The following is a 27,797-nucleotide window of genomic DNA, read 5'->3' as shown; positions in this document are numbered from 1 at the left end:
ACCTAGTTTTTGCACACAAGTTAAACAGACATGAGATATAGTTTGACTAGAGCAATAATCAGACCATATGGTTTGGTATGTATTGTACAATTTATTCACCATTCATCAAGTTTCATCCTTTATACACCTCCACCATTATCTACAAACTATCACTTTGAAGTTAGGCAAATGTGAGCACCAGATGAAATGGGGATGAACAGTGAGAGGTGTGGATGGAGAGAAGTGTGTTCCAGAAATACATTTTCATATAGAAAACCTATAATTTCTCTTTTCTCACAAGACTAGTTACAATCCTACCTTAAGTAGGAGGAAGGACAAGTGCAAGGAAAGAACTGATGTGCCCCCCATCAAAGCATTTAAAGAACACCTCTGTACTTGAGAGAATCAGACCTGAAGAGGGAAACCACATCATTTGTGATCCAGGTCTATTCTTCATCCACTTGTGTAATGTATAAAATATCAGGGAAGAAAATCAGATGAGCACATCCAGGTGGAAGAAACTGAGGTAGGAAAATGGTCCTACTGAAAAAAGATATCGTAACTCAATCCCAAAATAAAAAAGTGGGTGAAGGAGTGGGTGTTCTATAGTGTAATGTAGCTAGAGTATGAGGGACCATACTCAGTTAGTCCACTACATCCAAAATCTTCTCACAAGGTACTTTTCCTAGTCTATGTAATATACAAGGAAAATTGTTTCCCAGAACCATTTCAATAGTCTGATTGCACAGAAATCAACAGGCACTGCATCTGATGACTTGGCTTCTATACCTTTGTATGAAATAATGTAAATACCCAATTCATTATTCAACTGCTTTAGGTATGTAATAATTGAAGAGGTATGACTAGAACACTTATCTTGGTGAATCCATATGTTGTTGACTTATTTCCAGACAGATCGTACTTGACTACCTACACTGCATACTATTGCCTTGGAAACAGAGCTTTGGCCTTTGACTTTTATGCTGTGGATTGTCATCCATTTGAAGATGATGCACATTGGTTACAATGCTTAGGGTAAGACACTGTAGGTCTCTTTCTGGATGAGCTTGGCACTCCAAATTGATTTAAATCCCTTTGTTTTTGTTTCTCAGTACCATTAAGTGCAAGGAATATATCCATCTAAAAATTTTTAAATCATTAATCTAAAAACATCTTTAACCATCTCTTAACTTTTGAATTACTATTATATACCCTTTCAAAAACAATCAAGTTTTTAGTAGCTTTACACTACCTACAAAATGACTAACAATCTCAAAATGTAGATGCCTTTTCAGTGTGAATGTATTTAAGCTGTAGTTTTCATGTAACTTGTTGATTTGCATATTCAAAATCCATTTAATATAGCACACTCAATCCTGTAATCCATAATAAACATTTTGAAATGGAAGTTTGTGCTCCATCTAAATAACTATGGCTGAAAACCAATTGTAATAAGGATTCTATGTGGTAGCATGTCCAGAAGACACATCATCTGTTATCTTAAGTAATGACCTTGAGGATAAATCAGTTAAAAATGTAGATCAAAATACAATAGAGAATTGGAGAAGGGCAGAATTTTCAACCATTAACTTAAGGTTAGGCATAGAAAAATGTATCAAATCACATACTTCCTACAGATGTAACACACATAATAAAAACTTTGTTGCTTACACGCTTGTGAGTTCCCATTGGTCCCCTGGCCTCCTCCTCTGTGATACAAACACCTTCATTCTTGAAAAGCTCACAGAAAGTCAGTGCAGGAGCCAAAACACCACAATCCACAACAGTTCCTGAAAATTATAGTAAATATACTTTCATATTTATGCATGTCACAACAAGACCTATGAAAATAATCTTTGTTTATTGATCAGAAGTCACAGAATATCAAATAGATATCAAATAAATTACCTGAATGTCCACATAAATCACAGCATAAACATTTTACTTCTTTAGTTTTCATTCATATTCCTTCCAATTCTTCTCAATTCAAATGTTAAATTATCTTGAAACTGAAACCAATTTTAGTACAGAATGCAGGATATTTTCAATTCCAAGTTAACTTATATGTATGTTCTACATATTTACAAATTTAGATGTTGATACTTATGATTCAAAACTTTAGATGCAAAAATCCACTAATGCACCCAGAATTTATTGAGTACAACCACAGCCATCAACAATGCCTGCACATTATGCAACTTAATATTTAAGCTGGTTTAAGCCATATACATGTTGTGTACATAATTAATTTTATTTCACATGCTTTGAATTCATCTTGAACTGTAATGTATCCATAACAGATCATAGCATAGTATATGTCATAATGAAGCTGTGACACAGAGATGATTATCTTATTATTGCCTATTAATGCATTCCAAAAACCCTACACTACACTCAGTAAACAACAACTACACTGTGTGCCACTGAGAGGAAAGCATTAATCTGTATACCACACATTTCCAAGTGATATACACTACTTTGTACAGAAATTACGATAGTGAACAATCTTTTTTCTTGTTCAATGTAAAATGCACTCAAATTGCTCATGGTATAAACATTTAACACCATATAAATTTAAAAAAGCTTATGAAGAAGCAAGCAGAAGCCAGTCATTCATGTAGTAGGTAGTCCAAAGACCTAGCAAGGAAGATGATGTGCAAAAGAGCATAAGTTCAAGATTAAGAAATACCAAAGGGCAGCACCCAGAACTGGAAGACAGAAATTTCATGGACATCAAAGAAAAACAATTTGACATTGGGGCATAAAACCCACCAAACTGAGAGATAAGGCTGCAGAGTGAAGCTAGGTGTCTCCTTTTTGGAGATAACAAATAGACAACCAAACAGGCACCACCATCTGAATAGCTCCTGTGTGTAGTAGGTCTTAAACAGATTTAGCAGGATAACTGGACAAGGTATGAACCCTAGGAGAATGGAATGTGATGTGGGAAGTGGATAGAGGGGAAGCAAAACAGAAGACAAAAACTTTTAGAGAGAACTAACATAACCACAAAATTGTCATGAAATATTGCCAAAAAGACACAAACTAAATGTACTTAATGAAAGGACTAACAAACTGACATTAAATTATAATGTGTAGTTCTGCAAAGTACAGAAAAATAATAAATCTGAAAAACTGTGAAATTCAACCAAAAATAAAAATAAAAAACCTAATAAAGAAGATTACATGTAGGCACAGTTACAGGTGGAAAGACAATTTCCACAATAGTTATATTATTCACCAATATCATAACATAAAAGGAAAAATCCATCAGCCAAAAGCTTGTGCTTCCCTGCAGACATTTTTGACCCTGAGACCTGGTGACTAGTATTCTACTTATAGCCAGAATTTGAACCTGCACCATACTAACTCTCAAATTCTTGTGAACAAAATAGAATTTAAAAACAGAAACATTACTCATATAACAAGTAAAAACAATAGTAAACAATTAACACAAGAAATCAAAGCTTAAAGTTGAAACTGATATAGTAATCAAATACTGTAAAACCTTGTCGTCACATGGGAAATGTGTTAAAACTCACGTTCACACACTAACACTAAAATTCCAATCAAGAAAGTGAAGATTGCACTGCACTAATATAGTTGGCACAGAATGAAAGTTGGAAAGTAATCACATGATCAGCACATTACTGCAATGGTGCAAAAGTGAAGAAGTATGAAATACTTGTGTTGTTGTTGGAAATTTTAGCAATGTTTTGAGGAAACATACAGGTCAATATAACTTTGGGTGAGAAAGAGGTAATACCATTTTGGAATTTATTATTTCAATCCATTATTAGCAAATAGATTTGATTAATATACAAAATGTATAATGACATCTACTTAAATTGACTTCTCAAAATTACCAAAAGATAGCTATCTACAACATAACTGGATAGATATTATTCTGCATGTTGAAATCAGTGAGTGGACATGAGACACTACATAGGTGCACTGAAGAACAGGTAATTTTATCCACTGAATTTATAAACTGGAAATTACTAAACTATACTGTAAAATTCATCATTCAGGATGTAAGATAAAACACTGTGCATTAAATATTTTGTGCAAAGTATTATTTGCTGTGCTGAGCAATTAAGTTTGAGTGCAAAGCAATTTCACTGATTTCTCACAACTTAAAGTGTAACATTTAAGTCAGGTTAAAAATATTTAACTTTACTTCAAAAAAATCTTACACTGCAGAATCATGTTTAATTTTAATCAAATATGTTCATGTAAATTGTAAAAAAAAGTAGAACATTCAAAAGTCATAAATGGCAACAAGCAGAGCAATAAAAATTTGGTTTTAAAGAACCAACCCATTTTTAATGCGAGATTTGTAAGTAAAAATTAAGTACAATGTCACAATCATTCATCCACTCATTTCAATATTATACCTTCTGTAGTGTCATACCAGAATTACAAGTTTCAAATAATCATACCTGCCCAATCAAAGATAACTGCTTTCACTTGGCCTTGGTAACATCGTGTAGATTTGTATTCTGATCGTGGATAATACGTTTCTCCTTATAAAAAGGAAAATATTATAATGAAATGCTTTAAGTGATATCTACAATTTTTCAACAGATTTTGAAAAATAACAACACTGCTAGGCATAACAAGTGCAAAGAAAACATCATGGTAATGAAAATAACTGTCATTCTCATGCAGTGGAAATACAAAACATTATAAAGTTTATTTCTCTCTTGCTACACATAAAGAATCTCAGATCTAAGTAAAATACAATTCTATAAGGGTATAAGTATGCATAAAAAATACAGAAATGTATACAAAATTATTAAGCAAAGATTTACATACATTTGTGAATATATCAACAGAAAACTAATTTTTTTAAAAGCATATAAAATTTATTATACTTGTGATATAATGTTTGGCTTATTTTAAAACTCATAAAGAATAATTAGGGTTAATTATACAAGGTAATACGAAAACAGTTATTCAGTATATCTGTATCTCAGGATGGCTGGTATATCTGCACAAGTTAGTCAAAATTAGCAGCAGTTTTGGGAAATGGGTTCTCATTAATTCATTATTAACAAATAAAGACAAGCAAATGATAGAAACATTTCAATTCATCAAGACAACTTTACTTCCTGTACAAACAGAAATATCAATAATTCAAGTTAAAGTCAGCTTTTCAAATCCAAACATTTAATCATTTTAAAACAAATTCAGATTAATAACATACATTTATAGCATTAGTTAAATCACTTCATAAGACTGTAGCTCTAACATTATAATAATTAAAAAAAACATCTAGATTTGACATTTGACATCCTAATCTTACACTGATTAGTCATATTTGTAGTTTCAACTTCTTTATTCAAAAACTATAACATATCTAGTTATTTTAAACTCTTGTTTTTCAAACAAGAATCAGTTATATAGTTTTCTATGCTCCACCAAAAACATGTCTTTCTTCCTAGCTCAAACTTTTTAAAAATACTATCATTCTAATAACTTTTTATGTACATCTTTTCTGAAACAAATATCTTTCTTAAGGTTATGATTAACACTCCTACAAAAAGTGGGGTATAATAGGCCCCAGAGCAACTTGAAAGGTTATTAATATTAGGCTAATAATTTTGTATTTAAATGAAATTGCCATTTAAATCCATTAATGAATGGATTAACGAGATTCCCACTGTCCCTATCTACTATCTAGCGAAACCACAGCCAGGGGATCGGGCTTGGAGAAATCAGGACTAGAAACGTCTTTTCATAGGAGTGTTAAAAAGAAAGTGATTTGAACTTATTTAAATTATTTGGATAGATATAATAGTAATAATTTTTTATACACATCTTTTCATATGCATAAATATCTTTCTTAAAATTATGGTTAAAAAAGAACTGATTTTAAACTATTTTAAATTTTGTTGGATAGATATAAAAATATGAAGACCTGCATCACAATTAGATTATTTAAGAAGTTCTAGTCTTTTTCATAGATGAGAGATTGTGACTTCAAAATGTTGGATTCCCTTCTTTCACCTTGCTTTTTGTTCTCTTACTCTAACAAGAAAACTAACTTCGTTCATAATCTCCATGTGCAATACTCTACACTTCTCATTATTGTAACTACCACTTGTAGTTCCTTCCCACTCACTAAGACTATCCAGATTTATCTGCATTAAGGAAAACTTGCTTTCTCAGGAATATTAGCCAATTATCCATCCATTTATCAAAACAACTAGTTAAAGCAGTAAAATGAAAAATACAGTAAATACATTCTATTTCATAATGTACTTAAACAACAGGTATCTGAAATAATTCTGACTAACACTACAATTTCTTTCTTCACTGGTGTGGCAAATCTGTGGAACAAATTATTATCTAGAATGGCAGAAGTCTTAACTTTACAGTAGTTTATTAAAGAAGTCAGTGAACATTTTGAGGTATAAGATTGGATGTAGTGATTTGTTTTCTGCTTGTAAGAAATATGTAACAAAAAACTCTTTGACATACTGTAATTTATTATTCCACCAATCTATAACTAAAACATTTCTTTGCTATAGAACAATGTAAGATTGAGTCAAGAATTCTAAACATATAATCACTACTCAAAATATATAGATATACATTTCCAAATTTTTCATTTTATTCAGTGAAATAGACCACACATAAGCAAATTATCAATGTCTCAAACACTTTTCAACAACATCGCCAAAGGAAACTTATCTCTAGTCTTTAAATGCTCTAGAGAACAAATATGAATTACAAAGTCTCTCTTTCTATCAGCTTAACTACTTTAACCCTTTACAGAGGTCATGGGTCAAAGGCCATGTCATCGTATTTATTGACTTGCATTCAAAATTTTATTGATGTATTACTTTATGAAGTTATGTCTAAGTTGGTAACATATTATAAAGTATATTTCAAATTTCACTATTATACATTATACATCAATTTTTTGCATATCACTTTGTAGGCTGAATGCAGCACTGGTTCAAATTAAATGTTTGCAATGTCAAAATACAAAGTTTATTTTATAAAATAAGAATGTCTTATCTTTTCTATTTGCTGAGATATCACTTATGTACTGAATCAAAAACAATAACCCTGCTTACCTCTGTACATTTTTGAAAACCCTCCCTTATACACACTTCTCTATATGACATGTGAGTGACCAACCAAAAGTTCAGAATGTACCCTAGTGGCTTTCTCAGCCATTTTAAAGTGCATCAGTGTCACCTCTTTCTCTAGAGACAAATCTTCATGCTGGTAAGTCGAGTCTTTAGTCTGTTTGAAATTTCATAATATATTAGACCCAAATATGGCTTAGTTACTAACCTGGATAAATTATAATTGAATTCTATTTTATTGATGTAGTAATTTATAAATTTTTGGTTATTCAAATGTATACATAAACCTTAAAAAAAAAATATTTCATTTTTACATCGTCCATGTAGATTCAATAACATTAGTGCACATACTCTGAGTCATTGCAACTTCCATAACGTTAGCCAGATTAGGCTAAAAGGTTAATATAATAAAAATAATATATATATTACTGTATAATGTTATGAGATTTAAGCTATTTAGTCTAAACATTTATGTTTTCATGTTATAATCTGTAGTCATTCTAGAATTTAAAAAGCATAATTTATATTTATTTCTTAATTTTTTAATCTGGTTACAAGATTGGTCAAATTGCCAAACCCATAAAGAGATTTGTCAGTAAAAGTAACATATCTTTGAATAGGCAACATGCAAAAAGAAAAAAGGCATAGGAAAACTGCTTGACAAACTTCAAGACTTAATAATAATAAAAATATATATATAATATTTGGCATATAAAAGCATTGTAATGTTTACTGATACTCTACCAAATTTTGTTGACATATGCTTACTAATTTAAATGTTGTAGCAAGAAAACTATAACAAGCACAAAATGGTTACATTAAGTCAGTCAAATATTATTACAGTAACTCTTTCCTAAACACATTTCAGTATGTTTTTATATTCCTCCCAAAACTGTACATAGTACATGCTCTAAATGAGAACTCAGCACAGACAGTCTTATAGAAAGCTACAATATTATTCTTTAGCCTAAAGTTATTTTCTTATACTGAACATATATTTTTACATGTACTTAACTCCATGCACATGTATAGCTATTCTTGTTCAGTGCTGTCTCTATATGAATATATTTTTTGAGCAGCACAAGGACTGAACTCCCACATGCCCCATGATGAATGTGATTCAGTGCATTTTATATGTAAATAATGATCCAACAACCCTTCATCAACAGGTTTGTGACACACCCTCCTGATATGTCACTCCCTTTAATCAATTCTACTAAACTAACATTTCAATATTAGACAGAAAATAAAGCATTAGATTTTAGTGGGAAGAAAGGATGAAAGGAGGAAAATATATTTTAGTGCAGGAAAATAATAACTTCTGCCACAGTATCTTACCTCTACTTATGCATATAGCTAGAGTCCCACACTGAATAGATGGAAAGGTCAGTGCAAAAGATAAAAAGAAGTATCCTTCAAAAGCATTTGGAAAACATCCATGAAGTCTAATCCCTGTTAGGAGAGGAACATGCTTGGGAGACTTCGCTACTTCTCTACCAGTAAACTCTGCATCCAGTGTGGAAATAAGTGTCACATACACTGGAAGAAAATGAGAGGAGCACAACCAAAAGGGAAAAACAGATGAGTTTGAATCTGAACAACACTACACCAAAATCTCAATCCCTGTAAAGAAAGACTCTAAAAGAACTATCTGGAGACTGGACATAAGGAACACAAGAATGAATGTGCTCCAAAGTGTAGAGTAGTTAGGGTATGACAGGTTGTATGTAACCAGTAAGTTCCAGTCTAAACCTAAACAGCGATCAAGAACACAACTTCCAAGCCAAAGTAGGAGGAAAAGCCATAAAACAGGGCTCATGTGTGCAAATCCAATACATCTGGAAACCAAACATCCAAATGATGGCATAAGAGAATGTGCCAGTGTCATCAAACTAAACTTAATCAGAATGACCCCACTGCCAACATCAGCCTCAGGTAGTAAAAACTCTCTTGAGGTAGGGCATGAGAGAGAGAACCTTTACCTGAACATGATCGTCCAGACATTACTGCACAGAAACTAAAGCACACTTGCATGTAACAAATCTCTGGGACCCACTGCATAGAAGTGGAGGTGATGAGGTAAGATAACTAAACTGAAGAGCAAACAGCCAATACATGTGAGTAATTATAACGATTGGTCCAGCTCTAACTGAAAGCCACTCACTGGAACAAGAATCCAGGTGATGGTAGTTCAAGGGATTCCAATCAAATGAGTGAACTGTAATGTGATGGATCTACTTCAAATCTACATCATTCCTCTGTATAGAACTGCACAAAAGCTGGAGGTCCCATCACACAGAAATGGATTTCTACTGTAAAAGACAGACAATCTTATCCTCCTGGTAGAATCACACAGAAGCTGGATGCAACATCAACCTCCAAGACATACAGAACAGAAGTGGAGTGCCTATGTGCGAAATATGTACAACACCACTTCCTGGGTAAGGCCACACAGAAGTGGATTGCCTCTATAAAAGAAATGCAACCTCACCCTTATGATAAAACTGCACAGAAACTAGACACAACATCAATCTACAAGACCCATAATACAGAGGTAGAGCACATGAATGGAAGAGTGAACACCATCAGCACCAAGAGAATACCACTTCTCTACTCTCTACTGAATGTAAGTAATCACATTCCAGATGACTCATCCATGATCCATCACTCCAGCAACTCAGAACAAAAAGTGGCAAGGAATCCCATGTTCTACAAAATGAGGTGGACAGTCAGGAGGAATGCCATTCCCAAATTTCATGTAACAGGTGGCCATGAAAACCCTATTTTGAAAAGCAGACTGTTCCTGATTTATTCAATCAGAGATATGGCAAGGATGGGCAGTTATCCCCTTATGCCCCTTAAGTCCATGGGTCAACAAAGTCCAGAAATGACATACTTAAGAAGCAGATATATAATAAGGAAAACCTAGCAATCTTGTGGAACACCCCATCTCTAAATTATGCATTACTGGTATACTTTCATAAGACCAACGAAATGTTGGCTGTACAATGTAGGCTTGAGAAACAGAAAGCAAACCTGGACAGAAAATGCTCACCACTGAGCTGGATCCTAAAGTAAATGAGACATGCCACTGTAAGGAAGAAAAATATAGAGAAAGAATGATTTATCAAGTCACAGCCCCACCAACGTTTAACAGATGGTGACAGGTGGAAGGCAGTAACCCAACAAAGAATAAACAGCCACCCAATGAAGATAGTGGGTGATAAGCATACGTGGTGTAGCCCACATGCCTGACTGAAGAAGTTCCTCAAATGGACAAAAGAGGTGAGATGCTAGGGAAAAGGTAAGGTGCTTTATATGATGTGACTAAACCTGAAACAGATTTTTGGAAAAAGGAGACAAGAAGGAATACTCTAAATGAATCAGTTTTAAACCCACTTGTAAGGGTAAAAAGAGAAAAGTCACGTACAGAGAATTACTGCCAGGATATGAAAAGTGAAGAGACAGGAACAGGAAACAATGTAACAACAAAAAGCCTGAATGTGATAAAGACGTCTCTTTGAATCAGACTGCCCTTGAAGATGTAAAATGGATGGAAGTGAAATTGTTGAGAAGGAAGAATATCTCTCATAAGCCACCAAAGTTTCAGGTAGGAAATATCAAACCGGATAAAAGAGAATATATATGGCATAGAAAAGAGTAGGTGAAACTTCAATTGCACAAACATCAGACCAATGATACCCAATCACTGAACAGCCAGGTAAGGAAATCCTTAATATGAGGAACCATAGACTGACAAGGGATAAAACTCCAACTCAAAGACCAATGACAAAAGACAATCCACTGATGTTGATAAATCTCAAGAGAGGAAGGTCGAATAGTCTGAACTAAAAGGGAGATGGTGACAAACCTAACCAATCTGGAACATCTTGTGACAAATCTGATAAATGCCAGGAGTTAAGTTGGACAGTGTCAATGGTTGGATGTAGGACTCGTGACTGATATTGACAAAATACAGATGAAGTGAGAAGAGGAAATAGGGGTGTTGTCTGGAGATATACAATAAAAAGAAACCACGTTTTTTTTGTAAGAAACAATTAGAAGGGCCTGACATAAAGTACCAAGAATGACTGAAATAACCAGTGAAGGAGTCAGATGGACGGATAGTGATACCAGTTGGTCCTGTCTTAACTGAAAGCATCTATATTCAAGGCCTGAACATGAGAAACCAGATACCATAAAAGAGGGGACTTCTTGACAAAAGTGACAAAAGCATATAGGTGAGAAGTAACCCAACAATAGCATAGCCACCTGAAACCCTAACAGTCAAGATACCACTTCAAGAAATAAAATTTAATGGGTCTGGAAAGGTGATCTGCCATGAGGTTGAAAGCATACAAAACATGACATAAAAGGAGATGAATTTGTTGTGTGTGAACCCAAGTTAATAAAATATTAGGTATGCAAAAGAAAAGACTTTTCCAAACTGAGAATCCAATCAACATGAGCTGCTTCTGTCAGTAGCAGATGTACTTGTTCAAAAGACTCAAGTTCAGAATGAACTAACTGAAACCAGTTACCAACATACTGGTGTAAACACAAGTCTCAGGTATACAGAAGTTCACTAAAGGCTTTAACCATTCAACAAGTACAAAAACATGACTGAATAGTAAGGCACAAAACAAACACACAACCCACAGTGAAAAAATCAAAGATAGTGTCTGGACTGATTAGAAATATGGAGATAAGCTTTTAAGACATCTATCTTAGTCTTACACAGTCCTGGAGAAAAGCTCACATTAGTGAGAGAAAGAACTCCATGATAAGGCAAGGGAAGTTTCAAATATTTGTTGAAGAAGGATAATCAATCACAGAACACCAGTCTCCGGTTTTCTTAGAGATGAAATAAAAAGCTGAGGAAGGCTGGTTGATAAGCTCAAAAGCTTTCTGTGATAAAAACATTCTTTTTAGCCTCAAATAGATATGGACTTTTAGGGTCACACAACTGTAAAAACAATATTAAAACAGGAAACATGAGTGCAGGGAAAGAAAAATTGGTGGAAAGTTCTTCTCACAAAACTTGGATCCATAAGGATCAGTAGTGAATTCCCTCTAAAGGGGAACAAATTTGGCCAAATGCACCCTAATGATCCAGAAACTGACAGTTATCAGAACTACTGAAGACAATAAATCTGACATCAAGAAACATGACAAAATGTGGTAAGAACTGGTAAAACATGGGCAGATGCAGGAAGATAAATGGTTATCAGAGAGGGAATGGTTTACTAGACAAACAAGCAACCAAATAAGACTATCTAATATTGTCTCACAGGGCTATCTGCCCCACCATACCTACTTTAACAGTGCAAGACAAGAGGGAAGTAAACTATTTGTCACCACCCACTGCCAACTCATGGGCTACTCTTTTATTAACAAATAGTAGAATTGACAATCACATTAATAATGGCACCATGCCTGAAAAGACTAGCATGTTTAATGAAATGAGGTTTCAAACCAGCAACCCTCAGATTGCAAGTCAAGTGCCCTAATCACCAGACATGTCAGGCCCTTCTGATAGGTATTTACCTTCTCTCAAACAAAACCTTTTCTCAACTTTTGCTGCATTCTATATGCACAGTTGTTGCTCATTGCTAGTCTTGATGCTCTAACCTACCCCCCAGATAATTTTACATGGTATAACTGCAGTGTAGCATGTAAATAAACTAGCAACAACCCTCCATCAATAGGAGTGACATACCCTCCTAGTGAAGCCGATACCATCTATACTGTAGAATACTAACATTACTTTCAGATTAGCATAAAACACACACTGGAAGTGAGAAGGACTGGTGGAAAGTGTAAAAGGGGGTATATTTTGCAAATACACTTTCAGTGTAAGAAAATGTTAACTTTTGATATGATAATTTACTACTGCTCACATAACTGGAATCCCACATTGCAGTAGCGAAGGGACTGGTACAAAAATTACCAAGGTAATCACTCTTTGGAAGGTGCTCAAAAAAAAAAACCATGAAGTGTGATACCCCAATACAAAGTTGCAACCATGGGAGACTGTGTCTCATCTGTACCCAGAATTCTTTGATTGTTGTAAAGCATGCACTGCTAAACTGGGTGGAAAAAAAAAACATGCATTCAATCCATAATTAGATGCACCAGAAGCTGTAAAGTGGCTAGAATGCATCAGATAATACAGTGGAGCACCAATAAGCCACGGACCTGTAAACCGCGAAATCGCTTAAGCCGCGTTTTTACACGTTCTTAAATTAGGGGTGGGCCGCGATAATCCTCGCTCACAAGACATGCCACAGCGGCAAGGGGATATCTAAAAAAGGATTTGCTCTAATTTGGGAAATAAATAAAATATATTACAATAGAAATCGACCGTTAATCTACCTTATCCGCTCTCTATGTCAGCTTTATGGAGGCCGCCATTGTTACCGAATCACACCTCTACATACATTAAAGTTAATCCGTGGTAAATCCATGAAAAAAGTGATCAATAATTAAAGTATTATTTTTAATTCGATAATCCGATATTTTTATGGAATTGTATAAATATTGGCCACAAACCCGATAGAAATCACTTCAGTTTCTGAATTAATAGTGAGCATATCATATTGACAAATTCCTACCCCATGAGTACCAAACATACATCGTATGACTTCAGCAAAAGTTGAATGTCATAGAAAGAATACGAAACGGCGAAACTCGCGCGAAAGTTAGTAGAGAGTTAGGCATACCTGAGTCTACATTGTGTGGGTGGATTAAAGATGAGAATAAATTAAGAGCATTTCATGATGAACTTGATGAGGGTGGTTTGAAACGCAAGAGAGCTAGAACAGCACAAGATCCTGAGTTAGACAAGGCAACGTTCAATGCATTTTGTGAAGCCAGAAACAATGGAATTCCCATATCTGGACCAGTTATTCAAGCACAAGCAGAGAAGCGGAGCTGTTGGCGACTTCGGCTTTTCACTCACAAAGGTTTAAACTGTGGACCACCTAAGCCGCGGTTAAGCAGGTTAACCCCCCAAATACCGTGGCTTAAAGGCGCTCCACTGTAATTGGTGATCAACTCTAGTTCAAAATAAGGAGACACTTAGAATTTGTTTTTATCAGGATGGGGAAGAACAAAACAGCTCCAGTTATGACAATCCAGATAGAGTATACTTATGCATACCCAATACACAACCAACACTAGACCTCCTGGGAACTAAACATTTAGATATGTAAGGAAGGGAGCATGCAAGCATGGTAGTTCAACTCCAGTTCAAACCCAGACAACATCAGGAATTTATCATCTGATCCACAGTAGGAAGAGAGTCCCTAACAACTACATGTGTGAGGACTTACTTTGTCTGGTCATGTACCAATCCAACACAGACAGTCTATGAACAGACGTTCAGATAGCAAAAGGATGGGGAAGACCATCTAGAAGGATGAAATTCAAGTGATGGATTTATTCAGTCCAAAACCAGAGAACATCTGGTTTCTTCTAGTCTGTGGTAGAAGGAGAGTATTCACCATCTAAACCAACAGATCACCACACTTTGCTCTTGCCTGAGTGGAATGGGTTACATTCAGGATGAAGTCTCCATGGTATACCACCCTAGCAGCTAGTAAATAAGTGGCAAGGATTCCCAAATTACACTGAAAGAGAGAAGAGGGAACAAAGTAGTGGGAAGTCTGAATGAGCACCACACCATAAGATAGTGCAACAGGTGATGATGCAAGCCCTACTTTGAAAGCAGGTGATTCCAGTGTATTTGAAAGATACAAAAAGGACCAAATGAATGGACAGTGATTCAACACCACTCACAATACTCCGTGGATTGGTATGGTCTAGTGCAGGTGAATTAAGAAGCAAGATACCACAAGGCAACCTTCAGTGATCTGTTGGCATACTCTATCTTTTTTGTGAAATGTTACAGACATATGCAACCATATGGTGCAGATTTACATTTAAATATGCCTGACAGACACCACTCACCACAGAGCAATATCCACAAAAGGAGAAAGGACCACTGAAAAGGAAATAAATAAAAAGAATAATATTCTCTTTCAGAGTCAAAATGAAGTAAGAAGAATGGTGATGGGCAGCAAGAGACAACCAGATGAGGAGAAAATGGCAAAAATTATGTAGGTAGGGAGCTAAATTTTTGTGATGTAAGATCCACATGCCAGTCTATACAATCTCTTCTAATAAACAATGGAGATGAACAGCCAGAATAAAATGTGAAATGACATATCTGGTAGAAAGAAATGTGACGAGGAAACTCAGATAACAACATAAAAGCAAGACAAATAACTGATGAATCCATCTGGTAAGGGTGATAAGAGAAAGATCACAGGAAGAGGAAATATTCCATGGTATAAAAAGACAGGAATGGTATCTACAAAGGAAGCATCATGAGCAACATATCAATGTAATGGATGAAGAAGACAATCAGAGTTGGAATGGTGATGTTTCCTTCCTGTGCTGCTGACATCATGAAGAAAAATCTACGATCAAGATAAAGTAGAACATAGATATGAATATAAAGGATATAAGAGACATTGACAGCAAAGAAAATGGACCAACAATGACTATATGTGAAGAAGAAAAAGAAATATGTCTTGAGGGAGCAGTGAGCAGAGACTCAAAGGAAGGAAGGGTAGTGGCATGAAAAGCCACACTGAAATTGTAATTAGTTAGAGGGATCAGACAAGGCTAAAAATCAGGCAAAAAGGAGCAGAATAGAAGGGAAAGGATGGGAGGGGAAAAATGTAATGGGAGCAGGGAAAAGCAAAAGGCTGCCCAAAGCCCATGATCTGTTGCAATGTTATTGGTGGATAGTTTTTACATGTTCATTTGGTATTAAGTAAAAATAGGTGGAAACATATATAAAGCAACACAAATCTAGAAAAAGATATGTGAAAAGAGGTAAAGTATTATATCAGAACTCATTGCTCTCATTACTAAATATAAAAATGATGATACATTAACACTATCATTTCCATTAACATTATTTAATGCCTCAAACATATCTCCTCTCACTCTTCTTTTCTTCAAGAGTAAACATTTTCCTCATATAATAACACAGGTATCATACTAGTAGCCCTCCTCTGAGCCTCTTCCAACTTTTCAATGTCTTTACTGGGGTAAAGAATCCAAGACTGAATACAGTAATCAAACTGTGGCCTAACCAACAATCAATACAATGACATTAAAACCTTGTTAGATATGTTTTCAATATTTCTGTTAATATAACCTGAAATCCTATTTGCCCTGCCATTAACAACACAATGATGGTTTAAAAGACTGATGAACCAGAACATCAAGAATATTTCCTTCCAGAGCACTGTTAAAGTTATTCCCATCACAATTATACTTATAATTCAAACTGTGGTATCCTATATACATTACCTTGCATTTATTACTAACAAAAGCCATCTGCCATTTATTTTTCCCAACTCACCAAATCCTTTTATAAGGCAGTATCATTTTTCTCACAGCTAGCAACACTCATATATTTAATGTCATCAAAAAGTTTAAATAAATTATTTATAATTCATCTACCTAAGTCAGTGATGTAAATCAACAAACAAAGGTCCTAACACTGAGTTGTGTGGAGGGCATTCATCACTTTAATCCAATTTGATTGAACTCCATTTACAACAACCTTCTGCTTTCTTCTGCATAGCAAGTTTTCTGTTGAATGAACCAACTCATCCTCCACACCTACAGAAATAACTTTTTAACATGCTTTTTTATGCAGTAAGTTTTCAAATGCATTCTAAAACTCCAAGTACACTAACTACATCCACACATGTACCCTCACTTACATCAACATTAATCCCTTCATATAATGTCAAAATATTAATAAGATGAAATTTTCTCTTAATGAAGTAATGCAATCCAACAAAATTCTATATTTTGTTAAATGACTTTACATAACATCTTTTATCAGAATTTCAAAAACCTTTCCCACTACTGATGCAAGACCAACAGATCTCTAATTGCTGGGACCATTTGCATTTCCTATCTTGAAAAGAATAGTAATATGAGCCAATTACCACTCTTCTAGCACCTGACCATTATTCATGGACTTTGAAAAAGTAATAGCATTTAGCTCACATATCAAATTCTCAACTTCTTTCAAAACTGTTGGGTAAATATTATCTGGCTTTATCCTTTTTTAATCTTCACAATTTTTTCTTGATTTCATGATTAACGTGATCATCTTGTTCAAACTTGTTTCTATCTGCAAGTGTTCAGATTTAGGGATACTGCATAAATCTTCATTACAAAAACTATTGAAAAGCAGAATTCAATAATTCAGCTATTCCATAATCATCTGATATATGACTTCTAATATCATCCTTCAAAGGTTCTATTATCATCTTAACACTTTGCTTATACTTAAAATAATTGAAGTAATCCATACTATTTATTTTTACATTTTCAGAAATTTGTTTTTCATACATTGTTTCATACAGTATTTAATTTCAAGAATTTCCTATATTTGACCAGTATCTATCCAATTCACAGTATATAATTCTTGTCTCATCTCTTTATAAAAAATCTCTCTTAAATTGTGAACCAAATCTTGTTATTCCTCATCCCCATGTGCAGACAAAACAAAATTTAATTGACCAATGATTACTTGTACCAGATGTTCCCAAACTTCTACCTTATCAACCATTTTTTTATAAGAATTTGAGAATAACTGAATAAATATAAAGTAGCTTTCCTCTTAGCAGGTTTCCTAATCAATTATTGAAATAAACATCCTAAACAAAGTCTAAAAACCTACCTCTCTCATGATTTGACATTAATATTTTCCAATCTATATACCTGAGGTTATAATTGTAGGAAATTTTAATTTCAGGTATATAGATAGGAAAATATTAAAGTCAAATCATGAGAGAGGTAGGTTTTTAGACTTTGTTTAGGATGTTTATTTCAATAATTGATTAGGAAACCTGCTAAGAGGAAAGCTACTTTATATTTATTCAGTTATTCTCAAATATTCAGTTTATTCAGTTGAATAATTTATTTCTATAGTTTCTCATTAATTTCACCAGTTCATCTAGTAGTCTGTAACAAATTCTCCCCTTATAATCACTAACATAAACCAAATAAATTCAACCCATTGTTAGTTTTGTATATATTCAACTTCAACAGGATGTAATTCACATCTTACATGTAAAATCACTTCCTCCTCCTTTCCTTCTACTACTCCATCCTGATTAAACAACCTATAACCCTGTAGTTCAAAGAAACTTCTTTCATAATATGTATCTAAAGTTAATCAGGTTTCAGTTATTCACATTATATCAAAATCCTTTGTTCTGACCAGTGCTATAAAGTAAATCATTTTATTTCTTATCCTTCTAGCATTACAATAATAACAGTTTAGCCTACCATTAAAACTAACTCTGTATCCTTTTCTTACTCCAAACCTCTCTATATATCTTTCTCTCATTATTCTGTCCCTCCCTACTGTTTAATCCTCGTTTAAGATTTGCCTTTATGGTTGAATTAATAGTCCTTACAAACAAGCTAAGCTAGCCCCTACCCTATTTAAATGTAAACACTCCATTCCATAAAGTTCTCTTTTCCAATTGAACTGATCCCATATATCCAACTAGCCACTTACTCTTCCTTATATGTTAACCTAAGCCTAATCCTTTTCCCTATTGACACTTATAATTTCATCCCCATAGTTAACTCTTGGCAGTATCTCTAACAGAATTAAGTTACTATGGTTCTTTCTTTGAATGTATTTATTAAAGCATTATACTTAACAATTAGCTCCTATCTCCTTAACCCTTACATGCTCTGTCAGTTCCTTGATAGCATAATCTATTCCTTTTTTTCTTAGACTGTCTATCCATGTGATGTACTAGAGAATCTCCTATAACAATAACATCCTAAGTTGTATTTTTCTTTTCAATCCCTATCAAACCCCTTTGTCATTCTTACATCAAGTTCATCATCTTCACAAACTAAAGGCTGAAATCTGTTCTTTACCCAAGTTTACTCTTTATAATTAAATCTATCACCACCAGATCTATTATTACTGCTTCCAACTTCCCAAAAGACTCCACCAGCCCTTGGATATCTTGCATACAAAACATTAATTTTGTCAATTCAGTCCTGCTTCCACTGCCTGCAATTTACCATTTCCCTTTTCAAACACTTCTACCCTATTTAAAACAACCTCCAATTTCTATTTCAAACAACAAAAATATTTCATTCTTTATTTATTTGAAATTTATATATATTTTAGAAAGGGCAAGAGAAGAATATTAATACAATGGAGAAAAAAAAAAGTTACAGATTTTTGCAAGATTCTTGCAAAATCCTTCTACTCTATATTTGAAAAGAGCAAATAATAATCATAATAATTTACAAATAAATTAGTTAAAGGAAATACAGATGAGACAGAAAGCTCATGATTTTGGAAATGTTTTCCATATAATATTCAAGACTTAAAAGTAATTTCATTCATTTGGGTTGTAAAATTAGAAGACCAAAAATATAAATACAAATAATTGGACAATATATTTTCACTGCACGTTCTGAAAAAGCAGTAGCTTGTTCTTCAATAATAAACTTGTGAAATGTCCTGCAAATGATATGGGCTGAGAGCACTCTTTAAATTGTATAGAACAATTAAATATGTATAGCCACAATTAAAACAAATTAGCTTTTGGACAAGTAGACATGTAAGAGCTACATTTAATTATTTAATCATTTGTTTTAGCTAAAAGAAAATAAATAGTCTCTACTATTTTAATGTTGAATTGGCCTGGAGATAATATGGACTATGAGTAATCTTTAAAACTATAGATAAAATGGATTTAGTGTCAGTCAAATATACTTGTAAGAGCTACATTTAATTATGTACTGATGTTCTGATAACTTGTTTTAGTTATAAACAGTGTGTGATCTCATTAGCTGAATGGTTTTCCATCATCTTGATTTTTTATATTCATGAACAAAGCAAAATTCTCCATTAATATGCAAAGTTTTTAAAGTTTTACAATCTAAAGTGTAAACCTTTCTACTTATAACAAATAATTTATTCACACTCTAAAAGAATAATATATTAATTTTAAGTACCAATTCAAATATGACAAAAGCAGAAAAAAAATATTAATTTCAAAAATGAATCTTTTCAGTCCAATTTTTTTTGCTTAACTTGATGAGTATCAACTTGTTAATGTACTTTTGACAAGTATAATTATACAGTGTAAATACATTTACTATATTAAAATATTGCCATTTTTGTACATGGCATTTTACAATCATACTAAATACTGGAACATTTTATCATTTAGATGATTTACTGAATTTTGACAATTTTCCACATTTCAAGAAATTTGCACACCCAAACCTCTGATTCTTATATTAGCTTGAATTTGAAATTCCAAATAACTTCAAAGTTTCAGTGATTAAATAATTTTATATTGTTAACCTTGTAACAAAGTACGTTAATAATAATAAGTTTTAAAAAAATATTATTTTTTTCTGTAATGTAATCTTCTGCTTAGTCTGACAGCGATAGGATTTAGACTTAAGTTAATTAACATTAATAATAGTTCAGTAATCAAACCTCACACATAAATTGGATTTTTTTTTAAATTTATTTAGGGATATATCAGAACTCTAGATCGAGTGACACAAATTTTAAGAACAGACCTAGAAACAGCTACCTAATTTCAGATTATAATAATAAAATTATAAGGCCTTTACTTCTGTATTTTAATATTAAATTATTTTTAAGGTATTCAACAAGTATTAATTTTAATTACCATAAATCAGTTTACACAACTCTCTCTCTGATATTTGGGTTTATACAATTTTTATACCCAGGAGGTTCAGGTACATCGAGACCTCTTCCTCCAATTTACACAACAGTAAAATAAGTTTGTTTTGAATTTCGCGCAAAGCTACACGAGGGCTATCTGCGCTAGCCGTCCTTAATTTAGCAATGTAAGACAAGAGGAAAGGCAGCTAGTCATCACCACCCATCGCCAACTCTTGGACTACTATTTTACCATCGAATAGTGGGATTTATTGTAATATTATAATGCCCCTACGGTTGAAAGGGCGAGCATGTTTGGTGTGAAGGGGATTTGAAACCGCGACCCTTGAATCTTAAATAGCTGGCCATGCCGGTACCAGTAAAATAAGAACAACCTTTTCAATTAAAATGTTATTATTCTTATTACAGGTATTGAGATAATAAGTTCGAGCTTGTAACATTATATCTGGTGTTAATATTTGTATTTATAACAGAATTTAAATACAGAACTTAACTTTGCAAGTTACGTATTTACCTGGTATAATACCTGGGCCTTGCATACTATTACAATGATTTCCAAGAGAAACTACTCCTGACGAGATGTTTCGAAGTTTATTTAGCACTGAAGTGGGGCTCAGAAAACCACGTCTGGACTGAGAAAATAAACTATACCAGAAATTTATATTCATTTCGATCGTTTCACTTAACTTCGAGACAGAATGAGTGCATAAACAACTTCTCGTCACTCCTGTTTTGTAGCTACATGCGTACTTCTCGTTAAAGATAGTGGGTATGATTTATCAGAGGGTTAATCTATTAAATTGTAATAAATTAATTATTCTCTATATATAATTTAACGAGATTCATTATATTCGATAAAAAGGCTGAATCTATTATATATATACTAAATTTATTTTCTATACATATGAAATTTAACTGTTTTATCGAATATATTGAATTTTGTTTTTCCGTGTAAAATTTAGCGAGGTATAAATGAAATTTTAATGGAGTAATTATATTTATTTTATCTTGGTTTAATAATAACGTTTATAAAAAATCGGGAAAATTAATATATATATATATAGAGAGAGGTATATCAAGGTAAACTTATCAAATACATGAGGTTTTGTGTGTGTTTTATCTAGTCTGTGGTAATAGCTACAAATTTCTTCTTACGAGCCCCCCAGTAGCACAGCTTCAAATCAGCGGACTTACAACACTAGAATAGGCGTTTCAATACCCGTAGTGGGCAAAGCACAGACAGCCTATTGTGTAGTTTTGTGCTTAATCACAAATAACAGCAAACCCTCTTACAAAAATAAACACATACTTTTAAAACAGGAACGATGAAAGGATATGTTCTGACTAGTTTTATCATGAAATTAAGTGAAACTCATTAAATGATCATAAATTTTTGGCATAGTTCTGGTATTTCTCACTCCAGACATGATATTTTAAATTCCAATTCTTTGCTAAATAAACTTCGAAATATTATTTATGAATACATCATCTCCCAGAAATCGATTGCATATATTAGATATATTTAATCTGTGTATAATATAATGGGATTCGACACTTTTATTGAATATATTAAATTTTGTTATATATATATATTTATATTCATATAAAAATACGCATAATAGTAGGGATATTTTGAACTGTATGTGCGTTATAACAGTGACAGTCAATCCTTTACTACATCTCATCATCAGTAGTTCAAACTTACGAATAGTTTCCGACAGTCTAGTAGCTTTGTCATAAATAAAAGTACAACCTTTTAATACTATGGACGGCACTTTCGAGCTTGATTTCAAATGACACAATTGGTTAAGAATGGTTCTTGAAAGGGGTTCACCCAGTAGGTAAATGAAATCAGAATCAGGGTGAATATGAATGGTACAATGAATAAGTATCATCAATTATACAACAAATTCAATACCAAAAAGGTCATAGTTATTGTTATTTATTCTAGTTGTAGTTGTTATGAAAACTTATAAAGGTGACTGATAATTGAAAAGGTCGAGAAGCACTGCTCTATATAACAGCTGGATAAACTGATATAAATCTCACTCAATGAACATATATGAACTAGCCTTTACCTCGTAATCATCCGATTATGAGTCCAAAATATAAAGCTACTGAGTTACATTGACCCTTAAGAAAGGGCCATTTACCTAGTCACAGGGTATCTAATCAATCATAGTAAATTTTAAAATCAATTCGCCAGCCGCCAGTGTACTCCGTCCTCGAGCCAAGGCCTGGCTCACTTCACTTTCGCTGCTCTCGTCCAGTTCTCCCGTCCTTCCTCTCACTCACAAATACCCCCACTCCATTTTTGAAATGGTAAAAATAAAGTAAAAATTCCACGGGTATTTTAAAACATTTCTCATGTAAGGGGACGAAGAGGAACCACAACGTTCCTGAACACCCCAGTTGCAGAGAGAACTCTTCTGATTTCTCTCTCTCTAAACTAAACCCCAGCCACGTTAGTTTGTGTTTTTGCGTTTGACCCTTAAATCTTTATGTAAAATATGCAGACATGTAATATACGCATATTGAATTCTTTTGTTTGCTTGGAATTAACACAAAGCTACACAATGACTTCTATGTGCTCTACCCGTCACAGGTTGAAAAAACGAAAACTGGTTTCTCGCGCTGTGAATCCGCAAACATCTCGCTGTGCCAATAGAGGGCTGCGTATTGAATGGAATCATTATAAAATTGCTTTCTCAAACTAATAAAAATTTATTTAAAACACTGATGATGATATCTTTTGAAATATCATAATCACTGTATAAAAAAAATGTAAACTTTATTTGGATAACATCCACTACTACTTAGACATGTGAAAAACATATTATTTTTTTTTACTTAAAAGTTTGTTTTGAAGTCAGTCACAAATATACACAATGGACTATCTGTGCTCCGCCCATCGTAGGTCATTAAATCAGGTTTCTGGTGTCCTACACCCACAGATATACCACTGTACCACTATGAGAATAATAATAGAATTAGTGAGATATTCAATAGTGTATAGAATCAAGTTAAGAATGAACTGAGAAAAGTTTATTTCATATATTTATTAATTATGTGGAAAATATTTCTAAACCTCAATAAAACAACTTTACTGTGTGTTTTCTTATAGCAAAGACACACCGGGGTACGTGGTATGTCCAATAAAATGAATCAAACCCTTTGATCACAGCATTATAAATCCGAAGACTTAGCGCTCTCCTACTGGGTGAGAGCAACATTACTAAGCGCAAGTAAATATATTGAAATTCAAACTATACATTGTTTTTATTAATTTTATTTCTGCTTTAAAATGGTGCCTTTTGTTTTATGTTTTTTTCTTTCTTTCCAGCGGCTCAACAGTAAGTATGAAGGTTTACGACGCTAAAAACTGGCTTTTGATACCCGTGTTGGGCACGGCACAAATAGCTTGTGATGTACCTTTGTGCTAACTATCAAATAAACAATTAATGTTTTATGTATATTTATTTATTTGTTATCATTAGCGCATAATTTGGATTGAATCCCAAACATTCATTTTATGACCTTTTAAGCTTTTCGCTGAGCCACCATAGCCTTAATAAATTTGATACACACTTTTATAAAACAACAACAAAGTCAGTTAAATAGCAATGTTACATTTTGGTTGAAACAAAATTTGAAGTGATACTTTGCATATGCCATTTAATTTCTTCAAGATAAATGCATTGCAACTGCTACACAGTATAATAGCTCTAACAGAAAAATTAATGTATCTAAGAAAACTCAGATCTATGTTTACACTGACTTTTAATACTACCATATTTCAAGTTAACAACACTAATCAATCCAGGAAATATTTCCAAAAAGATAACTTATTGAAACCTTAAATTAAGTTAAATTTATAAATTTTGAAAACCTGTATTGTCTCTTCTCCCTCTACGCCACAACAGCAAATAAGCAACTATCAGGTCATCCCTTAAGTAATGTCCGATTTTAAGTTCAGAAAAAGGATTTCAAACGTTTTTAATGTTATTTAATCAATAATGTATGCTCCATTATTATTAATTACTTCTTGCCAGCGATTCACAAGCTTCTGAATGCCACTTCTATAAAATTATTGGCGTTTAGATAAAAAGAATGTAGAGAGGGTAGTTTTTCCATCTTCATGTGTTCCAAGCTCTTTTCCACCAAGATAGTTTTGCAAACTTCGGAATAGATTATAATCAGATGGGGCAAGATCTGGAGAATAAGAAAGATGTGGAAGTTCTTCCCAGTCTAGCTCTTCAATCTCTGCAGATGTGATCCTTACTGTGTGGGGCCGTCAATTATCTTGGTGTAATACAACACCTTTACTATTGATCAAAAAAGGCCCCTTTTCTTTCAGTGCAACATTCAAGCGCTCTAACTGTTGACAATAGAAGTCTGATGCAATTGTTACATTGAGTGGCAGCAACTTAAAGTGGATCACACTAACAATATCTCACCAAACGTTTAACAAGACTTTCCTAGGGTGGAGGTACATTTTAGGCCAGTTTGCCTGCGCTGTGACGCTTAACATTTTTATAAAATATCCCTTTTTCATTTGGAGTCACTAACTTCTCCAAAAAGGTAAATTAAGCTCACGCGAGTGCATAGAAGTAGAAATGTCTACTCTTGCTCTAAGGCTGGCTTATGTCAACTCATGGGGAACCCAGTTTCCACGTTGTGATACCTTTCCAAGCTGTTACAGATAACGGTGAACCGTCTAATGGGTTTAAATAAGGTTCTGTGATAGTTCTTTAACTGTTACAGCACAGTCTTCATCAAATGCAGCCAGCAGCAAGTCATCATTATATTCAACAAGACGATCTGAATTTGGCGCATCACTTAAGCTATAATCACCTGATCTGAACTTCTGAAACTACCTTCGACATTTTATTTCATTGAGAGACTCCGCACCATAAACACCTTGATTGTGTCGTGTGCTTTCTGCTGCACTATTGCCTTTTGTAAACTCATTAAGCATTATAAGCCTAATGTGCTCCTCAGACACATCCATTTTCATAAGGGTTTATTTGATTAATTATTTGAAATAGTGGAGTTGGGTTAGGTTCTTTTATTTCTCTGAACATTTGTATACATGTCCTACAACACATTTTAGTCACTAAATCCTTCTACAAAGACAGAAATGATTATGCACTTTCTGTATTAAATTTCGGACATTACTTATGGTAAGACCTGACACATCCTTTTTGTTCACTTTTGTTCTTTTTTTAGTCTATAAAATGTTAAATATATTCAACTAGACTACCTAAAATAAAATATTGTTCACGTGTTTTATTTTATTTTAAACTAATAAAAATGTTATGGTTCTGAACAATAACATTTGCTTCATTACTGATCTACACACTAGGCTGCTCCAAAAAATTATGAAACAGTTTTTTTAAAATATGATTGTTTTTCAAACACATTAGAAATAGAATTAAAATTAGAGTGTATTTTCGGAACGCTGCTTATTCACATTATACAATCACTGAGTGAAGTCAGTAATAATGCATCACTACAGATTACAACTTGTAAAACATATACAGATTCGAGGTAGTCAAAGTGAGATCTAACTAATTTAACGCGTTTGAAAAATTAACCTTTGGTGGAAAAAAAAAAAGAGATACATGATATCGAGAATTCCTCTACTTCTCAGCATTGGCATTAGCACATTCTCTGAATCTGCCAGACATATTTCACATTAGATATTTTACGACATTATGTAGGATTATGTTCCATTTCTTGCAAACATCATCAGGCGAGTTACGACATTGATATATACAGTTTCCTAAGATGTCCCCAAAATAATTTATGAAATTCACAAAAGGTCTTGTTGTTGGCCAGTTTATGATCTCTACGATTTCTTTTTTAATTGGGACATTTTCATTTTGTTTAACTTGAAAAATCTGACATCATTATGATTTCTGTTACTGTCCTCACCTCACGTAGATCTAATTTCTTTCTGCCTTAGTAGCCAGAAGACATATAACAGAACTTTAAGTCGACCAAGTAATTGTGTTTTGTCCCCAGTGGAATATCGATAAGTTAACGGATTACATGGCTAAAATCCCGGATTTGATTTCCCGCAGCGGATACAACTGATAACCCATTCTGCACTTTTGTTTTCCTATAAATGTTCTTTTTATTCTCTATTTAAAATTTCTTCATCTATTGTTCATTATAGATACTTACAAGTTTCTGTCGGAAATCAGGATACCTAAGTACTACAATTAAAGTTATTCGTTTATCTACAAATATACTAAGCTTTAATCCGTGATGACGAGAAAACCCACTTGTAGAGAAAATTATATATGTAAAAACGGCTGGTATGGACAGAGAAAGTACTATGTAAAGGAGTGAACAACGTTTCGACCTTCTTCGGTCATCGTCAGGTTCACGTTGTTCGCTCCTCTACATAACGCTTTTTCTATCCATACCAACCGTTTTTACATATGTAACTTTAGGTTTTAATTTCATTCTTTATTACATTCATTTAAGCTTCATATTTCAAAGTTTCACTATACTCTCATTAATATACTATGAATATTTTTTATACTTTTTGCATGTTTAACTTGGTTTTAGCACAAAGATACACCATTAACTATCTGCAGCGTCTACTAGATGGGAATTGAACCACGAATTTTAACATTATGGTTCTGAAACTTATCGACCAGCCAGCGTTAGACCGCATATTTTACAATAAATTGGTTATTTAAATTGCTTAAAGATGGCAAACCCATATAAGCAATATTTTGTATAAATATAATATGATATAAGAAAGACATATAGATCTTCTACTTTTGCAGGATTAGCTGACCTGAAAAAAAATATAAGAAGATATTGGTGTTATTGTTCGTAAGACACTAGATTAATTAAAATGTGAAGCTACTCTTTTCAAAAACATAAAGATTTTTTTAGAA

At 33.4% G+C, this 27,797-nt stretch overlaps 2 protein-coding genes across 3 annotated transcripts in view; both read right to left on the bottom strand.

Annotated features, from left to right (window-relative positions):
- Window positions 1-21,647, bottom strand: part of LOC143232490 (phosphonoacetaldehyde hydrolase-like) — a 41,918-nt gene extending 20,271 nt beyond the window's left edge. The window contains exons 1-3 of one of the 2 annotated variants that reach the window (XM_076468034.1): window positions 21,395-21,647; window positions 4,422-4,505; window positions 1,651-1,769 (exon numbers count right to left, since the gene is read on the bottom strand). In XM_076468034.1, the coding sequence (XP_076324149.1) occupies window positions 1,651-1,769; window positions 4,422-4,505; window positions 21,395-21,548 (357 nt within the window). In that variant the 5' untranslated portion in view covers window positions 21,549-21,647. Of the gene's footprint in view, window positions 1-1,650; window positions 1,770-4,421; window positions 4,506-7,067; window positions 7,216-21,394 lie in introns of those variants that run through there. The other variant, XM_076468035.1, reaches the window with a different exon arrangement.
- LOC143232493 (spondin-1-like) overlaps window positions 1-27,797 on the bottom strand; it is a 481,016-nt gene that overhangs the window by 186,389 nt on the left and 266,830 nt on the right. The window lies entirely within an intron of this gene.

Source organism: Tachypleus tridentatus, chromosome 11, assembly GCF_004210375.1.
Source record: "Tachypleus tridentatus isolate NWPU-2018 chromosome 11, ASM421037v1, whole genome shotgun sequence".
NCBI classification, from domain to species: domain Eukaryota; kingdom Metazoa; phylum Arthropoda; class Merostomata; order Xiphosura; family Limulidae; genus Tachypleus; species Tachypleus tridentatus.
The sequence above is the reverse complement of the archived record's forward strand: the minus strand, read 5'-3'. Positions and strand labels throughout refer to the sequence as shown.